At 44.0% G+C, this 22,320-nt stretch overlaps 1 protein-coding gene across 7 annotated transcripts in view; it reads right to left on the reverse strand.

Annotated features, from left to right (window-relative positions):
- fkbp15a (FKBP prolyl isomerase family member 15a) overlaps positions 1-22,112 on the reverse strand; it is a 71,512-nt gene extending 49,400 nt beyond the window's left edge. For 5 of the 7 annotated variants that reach the window (XR_013549196.1, XR_013549195.1, XM_078426149.1 and 2 more), the window contains exons 1-5: positions 22,020-22,112; positions 11,678-11,787; positions 6,345-6,423; positions 1,315-1,384; positions 804-878 (exon numbers count right to left, since the gene is read on the reverse strand). Coding sequence is in view for 5 of the 7 variants with exons in the window: in XM_078426149.1 (XP_078282275.1) it covers positions 804-878; positions 1,315-1,384; positions 6,345-6,423; positions 11,678-11,787; positions 22,020-22,075 (390 nt within the window). In the remaining 2 variants the exon portion in view is untranslated. Of the gene's footprint in view, positions 1-803; positions 879-1,314; positions 1,385-6,344; positions 6,424-11,258; positions 11,788-22,019 lie in introns of those variants that run through there. The other 2 variants (XM_078426151.1, XM_078426152.1) reach the window with 2 other exon arrangements.
- Between the last annotated feature and the right edge of the window lie 208 nt (positions 22,113-22,320).

Here is a 22,320-nt window from a genome sequence, read left to right on the forward strand (position 1 = left end):
AGACTGGACTGCAGACTAACTTAAAGTCCAGTGTTGTGCTCTCTCCTGTTGGGTCCTTTTATGTATTGATTGAGGAAGCTTTCTCGGACACATTTAACAAATGCCACACTGTCCTGGCTATTTACACTCTAGGTGACACAGTCAGTAACCATGCAGCTATCTGCAAGCTCCCTACACATCTGCTCCTCAAATTCATGCAGACTATTGGGAATGTGTAGGAAGGAAATGCAGATGCTGGTTTAAACTGAAGCTAGACACTAAATGCCGGAGTAACTCAGCGGGTCAAGCAGCATTTCTGGAGAAAAGGAATGGGTGACCCGATACGTCACCTATTCCTTTTCTCCAGAGATGTTGTCTGACCCGTTGAGTTACTCCAGCTTTTTGTTTGACTACTGACTATTGGGAATAGCTGATGCTTGTGGACTCCAATTATTGTCTGACACATGCCTCAGTTCAACTTTGATTAATGGCCAGTGGAACAAGATAATGAACAACCAGAAGGTATTTATTCACTAAATGCTGGAGTAACTCAGCAGGTCAGGCAGCATCTCAGGAGAGAAGGAATGGGCGACGTTTCGGGTCGAGACCCTTCTTCAGACTCGACCCGAAACGTCGCCCATTCCTTCTCTCCTGAGATGCTGCCTGACCTGCTGAGTTACTCCAGCATTTTGTGAATAAATACCTTCGATTTGTACCAGCATCTGCAGTTATTTTCTTACACTAATGAACAACCAGGGTCGGTATATCATTCACGAGCAGAGTCACATCATAACACCATAACCTTCAAAGATAAAGTTACTCACAGTAAAAGTGAAGCTGGAGGTAATGCGAGCAGCTGCGATCCGCTTCTGTTGACTCGCGTACAGCAGAACCTTGAACTTCAGGGTCAGAGAACAGGAAAAGAAATCAACCTCCATGCAAAACGCACAAACTTACATTTATCTGCTTTACAAGAAACGCCCATATCATACTGTCCAATGGATAGAGTGGATGAGGAGAGGATGTTTCCACTTGTGGGACCACAGCCTCAGAATAAAAGAACATATCTTTAGAAAGGAAATGAGGAGTAATTTCTTTTATCAGAGGGTGGTGAATCTGTGGAATTCATTGCCACAGATGGCTGTAGATGCCAGGTCAATGGGTAATTTAAAGCTCAGATTGACAGATTCTTAATGAGTACAGGTGTCAGAGGTTATGGGGAGAAGGCAGGAAAATGGAGTTGAGAGTGAAAGATAGATCAGCCATGATCGAATAGACTTGATGGGCTGGATGGCCTAATTCTGCTCCTATAAAATGAACTTATGCAAAACCCACCTCTCCTGAAGCATGGTTTCCAAGAATAGCCGCTCCCAGCTTGCCTTGCTTCACGTACTGACCATTCAGGCTGCAATACAATAAACGTAATGAGCAGCAGACCTGGAACAGTGACCAGCTCACCCTCTGTCCATCTGCCCGCCCATGCCATGTCTGCACTAGCCTTCTCTGAACCTAGTGACAAGACATCCAAGTCTTGCAGGATTTCAAAAGGCACAAAATATCTCATCTAATGCAACTCAGAGAAACAGCTCAACGTTGGCATCTATGACTCCAACGTCCCAAACGTGAGAATGATCCATCCAATCTACTGCATGGACATAATTTTATTTAATCATTAGGCACATCTGGGCAGGAAATAGATGCTTTTGATCCAATGGCGCCTGCGTTCACATCAAGGCCTGCGGAACAGAGAGTCTGAACGCGTTTGAAGGAATCACAACCATCCTGTGAAAAAGTGGCCCGGGTGGAATCTGTGCTTGAGCCCTGCAAGGCATCATCAATAGTGCGGTGCACGACTGACCATGACTCTGGAGCAGGCCAGGGCTTATGTGGACGTACATAATCAAGGCAGATTCAAATATCCTGGAAAATTCACAAAAAACTGGAGTAACTCAGCGGATCAGGCAGCATCTCTGGAGAGAAGGAATAGGTGACATTTCGGGTCTAGACCCTTCTTCAGACTGAGAGTCAGGGGAGAGGGCAACTACAGGTATGAAAAGGAAGAACATGGTCTTGGTGTGAGCTGCATTCAACATGGTGAGGAGCAGAGAACAGGGATCAGGCAGTACATCGTGGGATTGGCAACACTCTCCCAGGGGCAAGCAACATTAGACATACATCCTGGTGCAAATTAATTGAGTTAAGCATACATTAGGAATTAACAAGTCAATATACATGTCACATTGCTACCTCTTATTCATTACCATTGCACAATTATGTCTTTAGTACATTGTCTGTTCACCGTGGTTTTTTATCAAGTCTTTGATACGATTTGGAGAATGAAAAATGATCAGAAAAACTTTAGGGTTTCAGAAAAGTATAAGAACAAATGGTGGACATAGAAACTCATCATATGGAAAAAAAGCAAGATCGGCCTGTGATTCAATTAATTTGCATAAGGATGTAGATACCAGCAGAGAGTTGGCGAGAAATAAAATGTTGTTTTATAGCAAGGTTTATGGAGAAAGACCAAGCACCACTTAAACATGATCCATAACAGCCTTAAAATAGATTACTTGGGTTAGAGTCATAGTCAGAGTCATGTAGCGTGGAATAGGCCATTGGCCCAACTTGCCCACACCGTCTGAAGAAGGGTCTTGACACGAAACGTCACCCATTCCTTCTCTCCAGAGATGCTGCCTGTCCCGCTGAGTTAGTCCAGCATTTTGTATCTATCTCTGACCAACATGCTCCATCTACACTAGTCCCACCTGCCTACATTTAGCCCATATCCTTCTAAACCTGTCCTATTCATGTACTTAAACGTTGTGATAATACCTGCCTCAACTACCTCCTCCAGCAGCTCATTCCATACACCACCCACCCTTTGTGTAAAAAAGTCACCCTCAGGTTCCTAGTAAATCTTTCCCCCCTCAACTTAAACCTAGGTCTACTGGTTCTTGATTCCCCTAATCTGGGCAAGTAACTCTGTGGGTTAGCTTAGATCAAATGCCAATGACAGCATTGTCATTAAAATTCATTCCCTGCCTATGCAAAATTGTTAAAAATTATGATTCCTGTGCCAGAACACTGAATGTGACTTCAGTCCCAGTGTCTTAGTCATAGAGTGATACAGCGTGGAAATGGGTCCTTCAGCCCAACTTGCCCACACCGACCAGCATGTCCCAAATACACTAGCCCACCTGCCTGCGTTTGGCCCATATCCCTCTAAACCTGTCATGTCCATGTAGGAGAGAAAGAAGGGAAAAGAAATAAACTGAGAATAAGAAATGATGGGTCCCTTAAATGTGTATATTTTAATGCTAGGAGCATTGTAAGAAAGGTGGATGAGCTTAGAGCCTGGATTGACATCTGGAAGTATGATGTTGTGGCGATCAGTGAAACATGGTTGCAGGAGGGTTGCGATTGGCAATTAAATATTCCAGGATTTCATTGTTTCAGATGTGATAGAATCGGAGGGGCAAGAGGTGGGGGTGTTGCATTGCTTGTCAGGGAGGATATCACAGCAGTACTTTGGCAGGACAGACTAGAAGGCTCGATTAAGGAGGCTGTTTGGGTGGAACTCAGAAATGAGAAAGGTTTAGCAACACTTATAGGTGTGTATTATAGACCGCCAAATAGGGAACGAGAATTGGAAGAGCAAATATGTAAGGAGATAGCAGATATTAGTAGTAAGCACAGAGTGGTGATTGTGGGTGATTTCAATTTTCCGTATATAGACTGGGAATCACATTCTGTTAAAGGGCTGGATGGTTTGGAGTTTGTAAAATGTGTGCAGGATAGTTTTATGCAGCAATAAGTAGAGGTGCCTACCAGAGAAGGGGCAGTGTTGGACCTCCTGTTAGGAAATGAGATGGGTCAGGTGACGGAGGTATGTGTTGAGGAGCACTTTGGATCTAGTGATCATAATGCCATTAGTTTCAATATCATTATGGAGAAGGTCAAATCTGGACCAAGGGTTGAGATTTTGGATTGGAGAAAGGCTAATTTTGAGGAGATGAGAAAGGATTTAAAAGGAGTGAAATGGAAATTGTTGTTTTATGAAAAGGATATAATGGAGAAATGGAGGATATTTAAAGGTGAAATTTTGAGAGTACAGAGTCTTTATGTCCCTGTTCGGTGGAAAGGAAAGAATAATAATTTGAAAGAGCCGTGGTTTTCCAGGGAAATTGGACACTTGGTTCGGAAAAAGAGGGAGATATACAATAAATATAAGCGGCAGGGAGTAAATGAGGTTCTTGAGGAATATAAAGAATGTAAAAGGAATCTTAAAAAGGAAATTAGAAAAGCGAAAAAAAGATATGAGGCTGCTTTGGCAAGTAATGTAAAAGTAAACCCCAAGGGGTTCTACAGATATGTCAATAGCAAAAGGATAGTGAGGGATAAAATTGGTCCATTAGAGAGTCAGAGTGGACAGCTATGTGCTGAGCCGGAAGAAATGGGGGAGATATTAAACAATTTCTTTTCTTCGGTATTTACCGAGGAGAAGGATATTGAATTATGTGAGGTAAGCGAAACAAGTAGAGTAGTGATGGAAATTAGGAGGATTAAAGAAGAGGAGGTACGGACACTTTTGAAGAATATAAAAGTGGATAAGTCTCCAGGTCCTGATAGGATATTCCCTAGGACATTGAGGGAAGTTAGTGCAGAAATAGCAGGGGCTATGACGGAAATATTTCAAACGTCATTAGAAACAGGGATGGTGCCGGAAGATTGGCGCATTGCGCATGTTGTGCCTTTGTTTAAAAAAGGTTCTAAAAGTAAACCTAGCAATTATAGACCTATTAGTTTGACGTCTGTGGTGGGAAAATTAATGGAAAAGATACTTAGGGACAATATATATAATTATTTGGATAATCAAGGCCTGATTAGAAACAGTCAACATGGATTTGTGCCTGGAAGGTCATGTTTGACTAATCTTCTTGAATTTTTTGAAGAGGTTACCAGGGAAATTGATAAGGGCAAGGCTGTGGATGTTGTCTATATGGACTTCAGTAAGGCATTTGACAAGGTTCCACATGGAAGGTTGATTAAGAAGGTTAAATCGTTGGGTATTAATAGTGAGGTTGCAAGATGGATTCAACAATGGCTGAATGGGAGATACCAGAGGGTAACGGTTGACAATTGTATGTCAGGTTGGAGGCCAGTGTCTAGTGGAGTGCCCCAAGGATCTGTGTTGGGTCCACTGTTGTTTGTCATTTACATTAATGATCTGGATGATGGTGTGGCAAATTGGATTAGTAAATATGCAGATGATACTAAGATAGGTGGAGTAGTTGATAGTGAGGTAGATTTTCAAAGTCTACAGAGAGACTTGGGCCTTTTGGAAGGGTGGGCTGAAAGATGGCAGATGGAGTTTAATGCTGATAAGTGTGAGGTGCTGCATTTTGGTAGGACAAATCAAAATAGGACGTACAGGGTAAATGGTAGGGAATTGAGGAATGCAGTGGAACAGAGGGATCTGGGAATAACTGTGCATTGTTCCCTGAAGGTGGAATCTCATGTGGATAGGGTGGTGAAGAAGGCGTTTGGTATGCTTGCCTTTATAAATCAGAGCATCGAGTATAGAAATTGGGATGTAATGTTGAAATTGTACAGGGCATTGGTGAGGCCGAATCTGGAGTATGGTGTGCAGTTCTGGTCGCCAAATTATAGGAAGGATGTCGACAAAATGGAGAGGGTACAGAGGAGATTTACTAGAATGTTGCCTGGGTTTCAGCACTTAGGCTATAGAGAGAGGTTGAACAGGTTGGGTCTTTATTCTTTGGAGCGTAGAAGGTTGAGGGGGGACTTGATAGAGGTTTTTAAAATTTTGAGAGGGACGGACAGAGTTGACGTGGGTAGGCTTTTCCCTTTGAGAGTGGGGAAGATTTCAACAAAGGGACATAGCTTCAGAATTGAGGGACAAAGGTTTAGGGGTAACATGAGGGGGAACTTCTTTACTCAGAGGGTTGTGGCTGTATGGAATGGGCTTCCGGTGGAAGTGGTGGAGGCTGGCTCGATTTTATTATTTAAGAGTAAATTGGATAGGTATATGGATAGGAGGGGATTAGAGGGTTATGGTCTGAGTGCAGGTAGATGAGACTAGGTCAGAGAGAGTGGTCGGCGTGGACTGGTAGGGCCGGACAGGCCTGTTTCCATGCTGTAGTTGTTATATGTTATATGTTATACCTGTCTAACTGTTTCTTATTCGTTGCCAGTCCCTGCCTCAACTTCTTCCTCTGGCAGCTCGTTCCAGTGCTGCAGTGTATTCACACTGTGCTTCAATGCCCATGCCAGCTTTAACCAGTCAGCCCTCCCTTTCCCTTCCCTCGTCTCTGTCACCCCGGCCTCCGAGAAGCACTTACTATTGGTACGCGTGCACCGCAGTTGCAAACAGCACAGCTGGAGGGCCAGCAGCAGCTGGCGGTTTCTGTGGACCCACGCCTGCAGAAGAAAAACATTGCATTTAAAATAAACAATCCCTTTGCAACTAGACAGCTCATACTTTCAGTAGAACTATAATCTTACAGTGAATAATTATAGCAACTTATATCAGAGCTTAGGTCAACAGATCAAGCTTAACACCAATTCATAAGGTCGTAAATGATAGGAGCAGAATTAGGCCATTCGCCCCATCAAGTTTACCCTGCCATTCCATCATGGCTGATCTATCTCTCCCTCTCAACCCCATTCTCCTGCCATCTCCCCATAACCCCTGACACCCGTACTAATCAAGAATCTCTCTGCCTTAAAAATATCCATTGTCTTGGCCTCCACAGCCGTCTATGACAATGAATTCCACAGATTCACCACCCTCTGACTGAAGAAATTCCTCATCTCCTTTCTAAAGGTACGTCCTTTTCTTCTGAGGTTATGGCCTCTGGTCCAAGACTTTCCCACTAGTGGAAACATCCTCTCCACATCCACTCTATCCAGGCCTTTCAAGAACTGCCTACTTGTCGGTGTATTAGGTGTGTCCTGTTGCACTCAGCTCTAATGTTGGAGTGTTCCAAACTCAGCAACTGCATTATCATCCTTGTCCTTACATATAATTCCCTGAAAGCTCGTGCAACCCTCTGAGAAGCAGGACACACAGAACTCATTCACAACACAGTCAAAGGCAAACCAGTCTGATGGATTGGCACTGCAGGGAAGAATGTAGAATGATGCAATGAACCAAAGCCACAGCACAAAGTAAACTGTTGATAAAAACAAAGAGGCTGTTTCTTTGTGACAAATGGATTTTACTATATTTTACTGTAAAACAAAACTGTGTGGAGCACTTGGGTAGGAACAATTCTGAGAAAGCCTGTCCCATGCAGAATGTCAGAGCAGACTTTATAAGACTGACTCAGTGAAGATACACGATCACCTTTGCTGTGAACTCGGTATAAAAACAAAATCAAAACATATCGCCAAGGTAATTAAACGTAAAGTGATAATTAATGGTGTGTGCAAACGCTGAGACAGTAATAGCATATCCAATTTTGGCAAGGGGTAATAGTAGCCCTAGAAATGGATCGGGAAAGATTGAACTCATTTTAAGGTCCAGAGATAGAATTAAATAAAGCAGGCTTCCATTACAAAACCATATCGCTTTAATTTAATTACAGTGTTTAAAATAACAAATGGGATCAGATTCATTCCTAATGCTGATGTTTACAAGGGCTGTGAAACTGAATCACAAAGAGAGAACTGGTACTACTTTCTTGCAGGAATGCAATCATGGAGTTAAACTGCTGTACGTGCAGTGAGCGAGGAATCATCTGTCGTAATGAAAAGAAGCTCCAGAGAAGTGGTGGCCTACCATCCCTGAGATCCACAAAGAATCAGAGTTTTATCTCTGGATCTGAGCAACAAAACAGAAACATTGTGGGTATATTAAACAAATGTAGTCTCCCACCCCCCCCCCCCCCCTCCCCCTTGTTTTTATTTGAAAATATTTTGCTGAATAGGTACAGATATAGTGGATAAAAGGCATCTTGACTGGCACAAGAATTATTCATCCAGGTTAACAACAATGTTTTCTTGCTGACTGACTTGGGGAAATGGTTAGACGTGTGTGAATATGGAAGCTCGAGGATGAGGTGGTTGGAGGCAGGTCACGAGGAAACCTTCACAATCACATCCAAGCACAGCTAGTATTCTCTACCCAGAGCGGCCTACATAACACCGATCAGCCAAAACATTATGACCTGATGAGCCAAAACATTATGACCACCTGCCTAATATGCTGTTGGTCCTCTGTGTGCAGCCCCATACGCAGCAGGATGCGATGCACTGTGTATCGTGACACATTCCTCCCGTGACCACCATTAACATTTTCTGTGACCTGTGCCTCAGTAGACCTTCTGTCGGTTCGGACCAGACGGGATAGCCTTCGTTGCCCTCGCGCATCGATGAGCCTTGGGCGCCCAACACCCTGTCTGTCGCCGGTTTGTGGTTTGTCTCTCCTCGGACCACTGTCGGTCGGTACTCACCACTGCTGACCAGGAGCACCCCACAAGCCTTGCTGTTTCAGAGATGCTCTGACCCAGTCGTCTGGCCATAACAATTTGGCCCTTGTCAAAGTCGCTCAGGTCTTTACTCCTGCCCATTTCTCCTGCATCCAACACATCAACTTCAAGAACTGACTGTTCACTTGGTGTCTAATATATCCCACCCCTTGACAGGTGCCATTGTAACTAGATGACCAATGTTATTCACTTCACCTGTCAGTGGTCATAATGTTTTGGCTGATCGGTGTATATATATGTTAAGCGACGCATGATGGAACACCAGCACTTCCTGAACACAGAATGCAAACAGATTCCTCAGAGAATTTCCACAAAAAATATCCCAAGCCACTTGGGCTCTCCAGGATTGTACAGCAGCAGAGAACCCAGAGAAGATGAGGAACGAGTGACTGGGCACTCTAGCTCCGCAAATAATCCTCTTCTATTGGATTCCTAAACGGTTGGTATTGTAATTTAGCTGCTGCATTTGCTGCATTACAAGAGTTGCATCTCTCTCAGTATTTTTGAGCCATCCCCTTAAAGTAAAAGGACGCACCTTTAGGAAGGAGATGAGGAGCAATTTCTTTAGTCAGAGGGTGGTGAATCTGTGCAATTCATTGCCACAGAAGGCTGTGGAGGCCATGTCATTGGGTATTTTTAAGGCGGAAATTGACAGATTCTTGATTGGTACAGGGGTCAGGGGTTATGGGGAGAAGGCAGGAGAATGGGGTTGAGAGGGAAAGATAGATCGGCCATGATTCTATTGAATGGCGGAGTAGACTCAATGGGCTGAATGGCCTAATTCTGCTCCTACAACTTATGAACATAAATTTTCAGTCGGGTGGGTAGCATTTTGGCATAGACTATGATTGTGAAAAAGTGCTTACATAAATGCAAGTGGTTTTTCTACTCAGTTCTCCAACAGCACAGGTCTGAAGAAGGGTCTCGACCTGAGACGTCACCCATTCCTTCTCTCCAGAGATGCTGCCTGACCCGCTGAGTTACTCCAGCATTTTGTGTCTAGCACAGATCAATAGCTTTGACCATTTTGCACCACAGCAAAGAAAACGTCAGTAAATGACGTTCCACCTCGCACCTGCTTCCACGTTGGCTAAATATGTAATTATATAACGTGTTTGAATTTCTGGAAAGTCATAATTCGTGGGAGGGTTACCTAAGGAAGGAGTGTTCAATCATGGCACTAAATGGCAACAGTCCAAGTTGACTGCAACGTACAAAGTTCACTCCTCCAGTGTTTAAATGCTTACACACAGGGTCAAAAACCTGACCATTTAGTAAAGGGGAAAAGGTTACACAAGGCAAAAGTGTCTATGTTAAACCCTACTGGCTTCACACAACCAGAACCCTCAGCTTTCAGAATTAAAAAGCCTAGGAAACTGCAGAATATTTATGCTGACGGTAGACACAAAATGTTGGAGTAACTCAGTGGGACTGGCAGCATCTCTGGAGAGAAGGAATGAGTGACGTTTCGGGTTGAGACCCTTCTTCAGACATATTAGGGATAAGGGAAATGAGAGATATTGGCGATGATGTGGAGAGATAAAGAACAATGAATGCAAGATACGCAAAAAAGTAACAATGATAAAGGAAACAGGCTGTTTGTTAGGTGAAAACGAGAAGCTGGTGTGACTTGGGTGGGAGAGGGATAGAGAGGGAATTCCGGGGCTACCTGAAGTTAGAGAAATCAATATTCATACCACTGGGCTGTAATATACCAAGTGAAATATGAGATGCTGTTCCTCCAATTTGCATTTAACCTCACTCTGCTACACTGTGCTGTTCCACCAAAATTTAATCTACAAAATGAACGGCATATTGATTTATATTTTGAAGCCTTCCAAGCTATATCTGACTCTTGAATGTAAGAAGTTTGTCCAACAGCAAGCCACTGAATCCTGATGCTGGGACTCGACCTGAAACATGGATAATCCCGCCCCCCAAAACAGACTTCCTTCCTTCAACCCTCTGAATTCCTCTGGCTGTTTGCTTTTTGTCTTGCAACAGATTTAAAATAACTGGCAAAAAAAAATCATGGCAGATAAAACAGATTTTTATGCAATATGTCATGATCTGTAGTGAAGGGTGGTGCAAGCGGATTCTAAATAGCTGGAGGGAAATGAATAAAAATGTGAAAAAGGAGCAATATGGAGAATAAGTAAAGATCGTGTGGGCAGCACGGTGGTGCAGCGGTAGAGTTGCTGCCTTACAGTGCCAGAGATCCGGGTTCAATCCTGACTACGGGTGCTCTCTGTATGGACCTTGTACTTGGGATTTCTCCGGGATCTCCGTTTTTCTCCCATGTTCCAAACACGTACAGATTTGGAGGCTAATTGGCTCGGTAAAATTGTAAATTGTCCCGAGCGTGCGTAGGATAGTGTTAGTGTGCGGGGATCGCCGGTCGGCGCGGACTCGGTGGGCCGAAGGGCCTGTTTCCGCACTGCATGTCTAAACTAATCTAATCTAATTTGAAAGATCTCTGAAACAGCTGGCGTCCACAAGTTGCCAAGATTACACACCCTCTCTTTAGAATATTGATTTCTATGATTTCCTTTCTATTGTTAATGGAAGGTTATTTGAGGTACTCTGGGTAAATAGGAAATCATTGAAAATTGAAGATGAAGGTAAGATCAGAACCTGTGCCCAGGCTGTGTTGGAATGATTCAATAAACAAAGTTAGCAGTGCTGGGGAAATAGCACAATAAATAGCTCTCAAATAATGGGAAACAAATTAAAATCATAAAACAGAGTTAAAATGGTAAATACCTTTCATGAAAAGCCGCACGTTTTTATGCTCTTCATAGAAATCTTAGCCTGGGGGCTGGGTGAGGTTGTCCGCTATTCAAAGCAAATAGCTGAGACAGAAACAACTGCTCACTGCTGAACGGAGGCTTATTGGCAACGTAATCTCTCACTATGCGGCCATATTTTTGCTAAATGGCTGACCTTTTCCAGATGAAGATTTTGATGGAAGAACTGAGACAAACAAGTCACAGTCACAGTCACAGAAGACGCATAGATACAAATGCCAGCTGGTAATGTAGACTGTACATCTGAATTGTTTAACACACCTCTTCCACAACCGGCATAACGATTGACACAAAATTCTTAAGATTTTTCTTACCATGTTCGTTTGCATTACAAATCATTTTAAAATCTTACACTTCTCTAATCCAATTTACTACCTGGAGCTTGTGCCCCTTTCTTTGGCTGTTTGGGAGCCGTGTACTGGAACGACTCGTTTCCCTGACCCGCGGTAGCCTGGTCCATGCCGAAGAGAGAGGCCAGTTTGGCCCTGCGAACAGAGAGAGCAAGAATTAGCAACCCGTCTGAACGCACGCCACAACCACCCATCTGCTGCTGGTGATCATTCACCTGTGTTACCATGAACAGCCTTTGCTTTTTGAAGTACAAATGTAGACAAGCTGTTCCCACCTGTTATCAGGCAAGTGGACCATCTAACAACAGTGAGCGGTCCTGAGCTTCTATGTGCTTCAATGGAGAGACCCAGTAACCAGACGTTACTGGACTTTATCTTGCATTAAACGTTATTCCCTTTATCATGTATCTGTACCCTGTGGATAGCTCGATTGTGATCATGTGTAGTCTTACCGCTAACTGTTTAGCAGGCTTTTCACTGTACCTCGGTACACGTGACGATAAACCTAAACTAACTGAAACCTAAATCAAGACAAAGGTAGAACACAATGCTGGAGTAACTCAGCGGGTCAGGCAGCATCTCGGGAGAGAAGGAATGGGTGACGTTTCGGGGTCAATACGCTTCTTCAGACTGATGTTAGGGAGGAGGCGGGACAAAGATACCCCCACTAGTCTTCCTGTCTCCGACTATATCCTATCTTTGTCCCGCCCCCTCCCCAGACATCAGTCTGAAGGGTCTCGACCCGAAACGTCACCCATTCCTTCTCTCCCGAAATGCTGCATGACCCGCTGAGTTACTCCAGCATTGTGTGTCTACCTTCGATTTTAACCAGCATCTGCAGTTTTATTTTCCCCCACATAAATCAAGACAAACTTCAAAATGGACATGAAATTTAAATTTCTTGGTAACAGCAGTAACTGGACAATTGAAGTTAAAATATTCACTTGCAAAATAATCCATGCCTAAAATTGGTTGCGTAACACTTTTGCCGAGTAATTAACTTGTACATTTGGCATGCATTGTTATCTGTCTGAGGTTTCAACTCTACCAGTAACACTGCACTAATAAGGAATTATAGGCGAATGCAGGAAGCAGGATTTGTGAAACAAAAGAGAAAGAAATCTGATAATCCTCTCCTACATGCAATAGAGATGACTAACACCAATGCAAGTGCTATTACAGTATTTAAAATTTACAGAATAGTTACAGGGCATTGAGTCAAAATAGTCTAATCCAATGTTATATCCACCATGCCGGTTAGCAGTCCTCACTCGGCCAGCTGTATTTATCTGCAGCTTGTGATTTATCCGCGTTTGAACCATTGCTTACATATTCCCAGTTAGCCGAAGAATACTGCTGAAGCCGGGTGTAGCTAGGACAGATGGCTCAGGAACAAGTCTCGCGCACAAAGACCGAAGACCAAACGGAAAGAGCTCTCCCACAGACCAACTGTTCATCCCACCAGTAGCAGTAAAGTCTACATTGCACTTTCCGTGGACATGCAGCGAGCGGCTGGTTCAATACTGACCCATGGGTTTCATTCCACATGTACTCCTCACTGCTCCAACGCCCCAGCATCTCAGCCTGACGATCGCACAGAATATCAGCACAGAGCCACAGCTCGACAAGACAAAATATCACACCGTCGTTCAGAATGCAACAGCCTCATTGTAAAACAAACAAGACAGAAATGCAAGAGTCCATCGAGCTAGGAGTCCCTCATGGCTGCCTGCACGCAAACTAATTGAAAGCACAAGATGTCGCTTAATAGAGTTACGGAATGCTGCACACAAGGTCAGGCACGTTTAAACACAATGGGACTAAACTGCTTTCGTTCACTCCAGTATTACAAAACACTTTTGATTTGAGAACCACCACAACTCCATTCAGAATCTCACACTACAGGTGCTCCTCAACTTATGATGGGGTTACGTTCGGAGAAACCCATCCGAAAACCGAAAATATTGTAAGTTGAAATGTATTGAGTACACGTGATCACGTGGCCGGAAGCGAGCTACGGCTCACTAGGGTCGCTGCCTTTGCCATTGCAAAGTCAAAATATCGTAAGTCAAAGCATCATAAGGCGGGGAGAATCTGTAATGGAGGAACATTAAGTTACAAAGCTTCAGCCTCCTACATTTCTTTAAACCCAAGCCAATTTGGAGTATTGTGAACAGTTATTTGGAGTATTGCGAACAGTTATTTGGAGTGTTGTGAGCAGTTCTGGGCCCCCTATCTGAGGATGGTGGTGCTGGCTTTGGAGAAGGTCCAGAGGAGCTTTACGAGAATGATCCCAGGAATGATTGGGTTAACATAAGGTGAGCGTTTGAAGGCACTGAGCCTGTACTCGCAGTTTAGAAGGATAAGGGGGGACCTCATTGAAACTTACCGAATAATGAAAGGTCTGGTACAGTGAATGTGGAGAGGATGTTTCCACAAGTGGAAGAGTCTAGGACCAGAGACCATAGCCTCAGAGTAAAAGGACGTACTTTTAGAAAGGAGATGAGGAGGAATTTCTTTAATCAGTACCAACCCATAACTAAGGAATCAGTAAAATCTGAGACATATGGCTTGATGCATCACCCTGGTTAACTAATACAAAAAACAATGAAACATTTACTGGACATAGACATTTCTAAAACAGGGTGTCAAATTGTGATAAAGCCAGTTTAATGCAATCCTGATGGGACATTTACTGGAGTTTTCCAACTCAAGGTCTTTTTACTCTCTCGCATTTCTTTCGGAAGTTTGGATGCCAAACACAACTGCAGACGTGACAAACTCCAGCACAAAACAGTTACATAAACTGACATGCCTATCACTCTACTACCCTACTTTTAATTTTCTATCCCATTCTATCTTCTGCTTCCTACATTGTTCCAACAAAGCTGAACAGAAGCTTGCCCATCTCATGTAACAGCTCAGTAAATTACAGCCTTCAGGATTCAATATTGAATTGCACAGGTTCAGATAATTACCCGTCTCAGTCATGCACCACATTGCACAGTTACAGAGCACAGAAACAGGCCCTTCAGCCCACCATACCCATGCTGACCATCAAATTCCGATTTATACTAATCCCATTCTTCATTCTATCACAACCCCAGTCCTGGGTCATATCATGAGTTCTTTGTAACATGAAGATAGTTTACTTCAATCAGTCTTCATAAAATGCTAATGGTATTCAAATGACTTACGCCAAAACATTTTGGTGGAAATAGTTGAAAATATAGAATTAATGCTTTCAGTCTAATGAGATTTTTCCAAATGTTTGTTTTTGTTTTCTCTCTCCCTCACTCACGCACTCCAATTTTCTCTTCTGGGGGTATTTCACGTTTAATTTAATGTCCATATATACCTCACCATACATATCTTTAGCACCATTTCAGCGGGCTCCATCGGTGTCTTTCAATCTCCTGGTCTCCACCCTATCATAAACCATCCCTTCTGTTCCCTCCACCCATCATCCTTTGCCCTTGCAACTTTTAATTTGTTCAGTTCAAAATTACACAGTTCTGAATAAAAATCAATCATAGAGTCTTCGAGTGATACAGTGTGGAAACAGACCATTCGGCCCAACTGGCCAACATGTTCCAGCTACACTAGTCCCACCTGCCCGCATTTGGTCCATATCCCTCCAAACCTGTCCTATCCATGTTCCTGTCTAACTGTTTATTAAAGTGATCTCCCGGTATACCAGCACTAGCCTACACACTGGGGACAATTTGCAGAAGCCAGTTAACCTACAAACCTGCACATCTTTGGAATGTGGGAGGAAACTGGAGCACCCAAAGAAACCCACATGGTCACAGGGAGAAGGCAAAAACTCCATACAGACAGTACCCATAGTCAGGAATGAACCTGGTCTCTGGCGCTGTAAGGCAGCAACTCTATCGCTGCGTCACCGTGCCACACAAATAGGAAATTGACAATAGGAAACGTATGTCAGGCTGTTTTCTTCGACTATAGCTCAGCGTTCAACACCATCAACTCTTCCACACTAGTCATTACATTTAGGGAACTGATACTCTGCTCCTCCCTGTACAACTAGATCTTTGACTTCCTCATCGGCAGACCTCAATCAGTATGGATTGGCTGCACCTCCTCCTCCTTGCTGACCATCGGTGCTACGTGCTGCCCCCTGCTCTCCACCCATGACTGCACAGTCAGACACAGTTCAAACGCCAATTATACCACCATTATTGGCTGAATAACTGGCAAGGAAGAGTCAGCATGCAGGAGGGAAGTTGATAAGCTGGCTGAGTGGTGCCAGCACAACACTCTTGCTCTCATCACTGGAAAGAACAAAGAGCTGATTGTTGACTCAGGATGGGAAAGCCTAAGGACGGTGCAGTGTTCACTGGCAGGGTAGTGGTGGGGAGAGTCAACAGCTGCACGCATGTTCCTGAGCAAACACAAACCCGATGATCTGTCTGATTTCAGCACATTTTTGCAATTACAATGAAAGCTCACCAATGCCTCTACTTCCTCAGTGGGCTGCAAATATTCAACAACAGCTTCTTCCCATCAAACATCAGTTTCTTGAACCACATCGTACAACTCCACTCTTGGAGCAACATATTAAGGCAGAGTCCGAACCACTAAAGTCTCTGCATCTCGAGGGTTACTCTATGAACTGTGGGTTTTGCACTATCATAATCAAGTTTACATGAAATAACTGCAAATTGAAAGAAGTTAAAAAAAACATGGAACAAAATTTAATTATTTAACACTTCTTCATTGAAATTATTTTTTGTTTCATTTCTCCATTTTCAGTTTAATTTCCTCTTCAATGTGTGTCTACAGAGTAATATGTTTTGGACAATTGTAATTTTAATTGCTCTCAATTATGTTGAAACACAGGGTTTTCAGTCCAGCTTTCTTTGGGAAGCTGAACTATTGCTAAACAGATCATTTCAAGACAATAGTGCTTGAGTTATGATGCGGTGTGTAGGTTTGACAGGGATATTAACTACCTTCACTGGCCTGAAGTTCACATCACAGAGGATCTGACATGGGCAACGCACATTGGCGCACTGGCGGGTAAGGCAAAGCAGTGCCTTTACCACCTTCGACAGCTGAGGAAATTCAGAGTGTCTCTGGGGATCCTTCATTGCTTCTACTCTGGGGCTGTAGAGAGCATCCTGTCCGGCAACATTACAGTCTGATTTGGGAACAGCTCTGCCCAGGACAGGAAGGCCCTGCAGAGAGTAGTGCGTTCGGCAGAACGCACCATGGGAACTACACTCGTCCCCCTGCAGGACCTATACATCAGGAGGTGCAGATCCAGAGCAAGCAAGATTATGAGGGACCCCTGCCACCCCAGCAACGGACTGTTCCAGATGCTATGGTCAGGCAAACGCCTCCGCTGTCACGCTGTGAAAACGGAGAGGATGAGACGGAGTTTCTTCCCACAGGCCATCAGGACTGTTAACTTTTATAACTCCAGGGACTAAATTTTGTCTTCTCTATATTAACTTATTAACTTTATATATATGCTGTAACTGTAATTCTTTTTTGTGCACAATCCGCAGGCATTGCCACTTTCATTTCACTGCACATCGTGTGACAAATAAACTTGACTTGTCTTGACTTGACTGTAAGAAAGGTTGTTACATGCAATTAGGGCGGGACTGGACATTTCCTTGCCCAACTCTGGAATATTTCAGAGTCACAGAGCACAATGCTAGAGCTGCTGCCTTACAGCACCAGACACCCGGGTTCAATCTTGACTACGGGCGCTGTCTGTCTGGTGTTTGTACGTTCTCTCGGGGTGCTTGTACGTGTTTTCTCGGGGTGCTCCGGTTTCCTCCCACATTCCAAAGACGTAGGGTTCGTAGGTTAATTGGCTTTGGTAAAAATTGTAAATTGTCCCTAATGTGTGTAGAATAGTGTACGGGAATCGGTGGTCGGTGCGGACTCGGTGGGCCGAAGGGCCTTTTTTCAGCTGCATTGCTCCCCAACGTCATGTTGTCTGCTCGACATTCTGCAACTGTTTTACATGTTGTCTTTTCAAATAGTTAAGAAATGTTTGTTACAAACAATGTCTCAATACAGTTGTCATTTATAGTATAATATCCTGCACTTCAATAATATTCCAGAAAATGTCTAAAATGTACATGTACGTATAATGTCTCTATAAGACTAAAGTGGGTGGTATCATAGACAGTGAAGATGGTTATCAAAGATTGCAGCATATTCATGATCAGTGGGCTGAGGAGTGGTGAAGGGAGTTTAGACAATAGACAATAGACAATAGACAATAGGTGCAGGAGTAGGCCATTCAGCCCTTCGAGCCAGCACCGCCATTCAATGCGATCATGGCTGATCACTCTCAATCAGTACCCCGTTCCTGCCTTCTCCCCATACCCCCTCACTCCGCTATCCTTAAGAGCTCTATCCAGCTCTCTCTTGAAAGCATCCAACGAACTGGCCTCCACTGCCTTCTGAGGCAGAGAATTCCACACCTTCACCACTCTCTGACTGAAAAAGTTCTTCCTCATCTCCGTTCTAAATGGCCTACCCCATATTCTTAAACTGTGGCCCCTTGTTCTGGACTCCCCCAACATTGGGAACATGTTTCCTGCCTCTAATGTGTCCAATCCCCTAATTATCTTATATGTTTCAATAAGAACCCCCCTCATCCTTCTAAATTCCAGTGTATACAAGCCCAATCGCTCCAGCCTTTCAACATACGACAGTCCCACCATTCCGGGAATTAACCTAGTGAACCTACGCTGCACGCCCTCCATAGCAAGAATATCCTTCCTCAAATTTGGAGACCAAAACTGCACACAGTACTCCAGGTGCGGTCTCACCAGGGCCCGGTACAACTGTAGAAGGACCTCTTTGCTTCTATACTCAACTCCTCTTGTTATGAAGGCCTACATTCCATTGGCTTTCTTCACTGCCTGCTGTACCTGCATGCTTCCTTTCATTGACTGATGCACTAGGACACCCAGATCTCGTTGAACTCCCCCTCCTCCTAACTTGACACCATTCAGATAATAATCTGCCTTTCTATTCTTACTTCCAAAGTGAATAACCTCTCACTTATCTACATTAAACTGCATCTGCCATGTATCCGCCCACTCACACAACCTGTCCAAGTCACCCTGCAGCCTTATTGCATCTTCCTCACAATTCACACTATCCCCCAGCTTAGTATCATCTGCAAATTTGCTAATGGTACTTTTAATCCCTTCGTCTAAGTCATTAATGTATATCGTAAATAGCTGGGGTCCCAGCACCGAACCTTGCGGTACCCCACTGGTCACTGCCTGCCATTCCGAAAGGGACCCATTTATCCCCACTCTTTGCTTTCTATCTGTCAACCAATTTTCTATCCATGTCAGTACCCTACCCCCAATACCATGTGTCCTAATTTTGCCCACTAATCTCCTATGTGGGACCTTGTCGAAGGCTTTCTGAAAGTCGAGGTACACCACATCCACTGACTCTCCCCTGTCAATTTTCCTAGTTACATCCTCAAAAAATTCCAGTAGATTTGTCAAGCATGATTTCCCCTTCGTAAATCCATGCTGACTCGGAATGATCCTGTTACTGCTATCCAAATGCTCAGCAATTTCGTCTTTTATAATTGACTCCAGCATCTTCCCCACCACTGATGTCAGACTAACTGGTCTATAATTACCCGTTTTCTCTCTCCCTCCTTTCTTAAAAAGTGGGATAACATTTGTTATCCTCCAATCCACAGGAACTGATCCTGAATCTGTAGAACATTGAAAAATGATCTCCAATGCTTCCACTATTTCTAGAGCCACCTCCTTAAGTACCCTGGGACGCAGACCATCATGCCCTGGGAATTTATCAGCCTTCAGTCCCATCAGTCTACCCAAAACCATTTCCTGCCTAATGTGGATTTCCTTCAGTTCCTCCATCACCCTAGGTTCTCCGGCCCCTAGAACATTTGGGAGATTGTGTCTCTTCCTCAGTGAAGACAGATCCAAAGTAACGGTTTAACTCGTCTGCCATTTCTTTGTTCCCCATAATAAATTCCCCTGCTTCTGTCTTCAAGGGACCCACATTTGCCTTGACTATTTTTTTCCTCTTCACGTACCTAAAAAAACTTTTGCTATCCTCCTTTATATTATTGGCTAGTTTACCCTCGTACCTCATCTTTTCTCCCCGTATTGCCTTTTTAGTTAACTTTTGTTGCTCTTTAAAAGAGTCCCAATCCTCTGTCTTCCCACTCTTCTTTGCTATGTTATACTTCCTCTCCTTAATTTTTATGCTGTCCCTGACTTCCCTTGTCAGCCACAGGTGTCTCTTACTCCCCTTAGAGTCTTTCCACCTCTTTGGAATAAATTGATCCTGCAACCTCTGCATTATTCCCAGGAATACCTGCCCTTGCTGTTCTACCGTCTTCCCTGCTAGGGCCTCCTTCCAGTCAATTTTGGCCAGCTCCTGCCTCATGCCTCTGTAATCCCCTTTGCTATACTGTAATACTGACACTTCCGATTTTCCCTTCTGCCTTTCCATTTGCAGAGTAAAACTTATCATGTTGTGATCACTGCCTCCTAATGGCTCTTTTACCTCTAGTCCCCTTATCAGATCAGGATCATTACACAACACTAAATCCAGAATTGCCTTCTCCCTGGTAGGCTCCAGTACAAGCTATTCTAAGAATCCATCTCGAAGGCACTCTACAAACTCTCTTTCCTGGGGTCCATTTCCAACCTGATTTTCCCAGTCTACCTGCAGATGCAGATAAGTGCGACTTTGCATTTTTGAAAGGTAAACCAGGGCAGGCCCTTCAGTAAATGGCAGGGCCCTGGGGAGTGTTGTAGAGTGGAGGGATCTGGGAGAGCAGATACATAGTTTCCTGAAAGTTCCATCACAGGTAGATCGGGTGGTCAAGAAGGCTTTTGGTATATTAGCCTTCATCTGTCAGGGTACTGAGTATAGAAGTTGGGATGTTATGTTACAGCTGTACAAGGCATTGGTGAGGCTGCATTTGGAATATTGTGTTCATTTTTGGTCACTCTGCTAAGGAAGGATGTCATTCAGCTGAAAAGAGTGCAGAGAAGATTTACAAAGATGTTGCCAGGACTTGAGAGCCTGAGCTAAAAGGAGAGGTTGGGCAAGCTAGGACTTTATTCATTGGAATGCAGGAGGATAAGGTAAGGGACGGGATCTTCGAGAGATGTATAAATCATGAGGGGAATAGATAGGATGAATGCACAGTCTTTTACCAGGAGTAGGAGAATCAAGAACCAGTGGACAAAGGTTTAAGGTGACAGAGGAAAGACTTAGTAGGAACATGAGGGGCATCTTTTTCACACAGAGGGTGGTGGGTGTATGGAACGAGCTGCCAGAGGAGATAATTGAGACAGGTACTATAACAACATTTAAAAGCCATTTGGACAGGTACCTGGATAGGAAAGGTTTAGAGGGATATGGGCCAAACACAGGCAGGTGGAACTTGCGAAGATGGGGATCTTAGCCAGCATGGACAAGTTGGGCCAAACGGCCTGTTTCTATGCTGTATGACTCTACAAATAATATCTCAATATGGCTGTCAAGTATGAGAAAATGTCCTAACCTTTAATTAAACTGCAGAAAATGTCTAAACTCATGCAATGCAATCAGGTAGGTGGAAGTATGTATATGAAACATTGTGATACACTGAAAGCCCACTCAACGTTATTAGGCATAGATAAGTCATGACCCTAAAACTATCTTCAAGCGCACAACCTCTCAAAGTTGCATATCTGTTTCATATCTGTATTTTATTCTCTTTGATCTGTTGTTTTCACACCTTACACTTCCTTTTTCTCACTGTCTCTCCCCTGACTCTCAGTCTGAAGAAGGGTCTCGACCCGAAACATCACCTATTCCTTCTCTCCACAGATGCTGCCTGACCCGCTGAGTTACTCTGGTTTTTGTATCGAACTTCAATATTCATGGCACTGGCTTGTAAACTGCCGAAGTGAGAGTCATGAGTCAAGAGTGTTTTATTGTCATATGTCCCAGATACAACGATGAAATTCTTACTTGCAGCAGCACAACAGAATATGTAAACATAGCACACTATAAACAATATAATAAATGAGAAAAAAGTTCAGTGTGTGTGTTTATATACACACATACTCACATATACATGTATATATATATGCACACAAAAAAACAAACGATAATAGTGCAATAATGACAATGATAATCAATGTAGTTGAGAGGTTATTAGAGGGCGAGCAGGAGGTTATTATTAGAGACACAGAGATTATGAAGGGAAATACGAGGGAAGGATGACAGGGGCAAGGAGCAGCCGCGGGCCGAGCGGCTCCCGGTGTTGGGGGCGCCATGTTATGGCGGGGTGGGTGGGAGAGGGAAGGGGAGACACTGACCCGCCACTTGATGAGAAGAAATCGACGTCGTCCTCCTCAGCGAAGAACATCGCCATCGCCAAGGCAGGCGCCGCCGCCCGTCACGTGCTGCCGCAAAGCGCAGCCCAGCTGCCGCAAAGCGCAGTGACGGCGACCGTCCCTCCCCCCGGGACACTGGTTCGATCCCGACCTCCGGCACTGTCTGTGTCTGTCTGTCTGTGTGTATCTGTGTGTGTGTGTCTGTATCAGTATGTGTATATTTCTGTCTGTGTGCGTGTCTGTCTGTCTCTGTGTCTGTCTCTCTGTGTTTGACTGTGTCAGT

Source organism: Rhinoraja longicauda, chromosome 31, assembly GCF_053455715.1.
Source record: "Rhinoraja longicauda isolate Sanriku21f chromosome 31, sRhiLon1.1, whole genome shotgun sequence".
In the NCBI taxonomy this organism is placed as follows: Eukaryota; Metazoa; Chordata; class Chondrichthyes; order Rajiformes; family Arhynchobatidae; genus Rhinoraja; species Rhinoraja longicauda.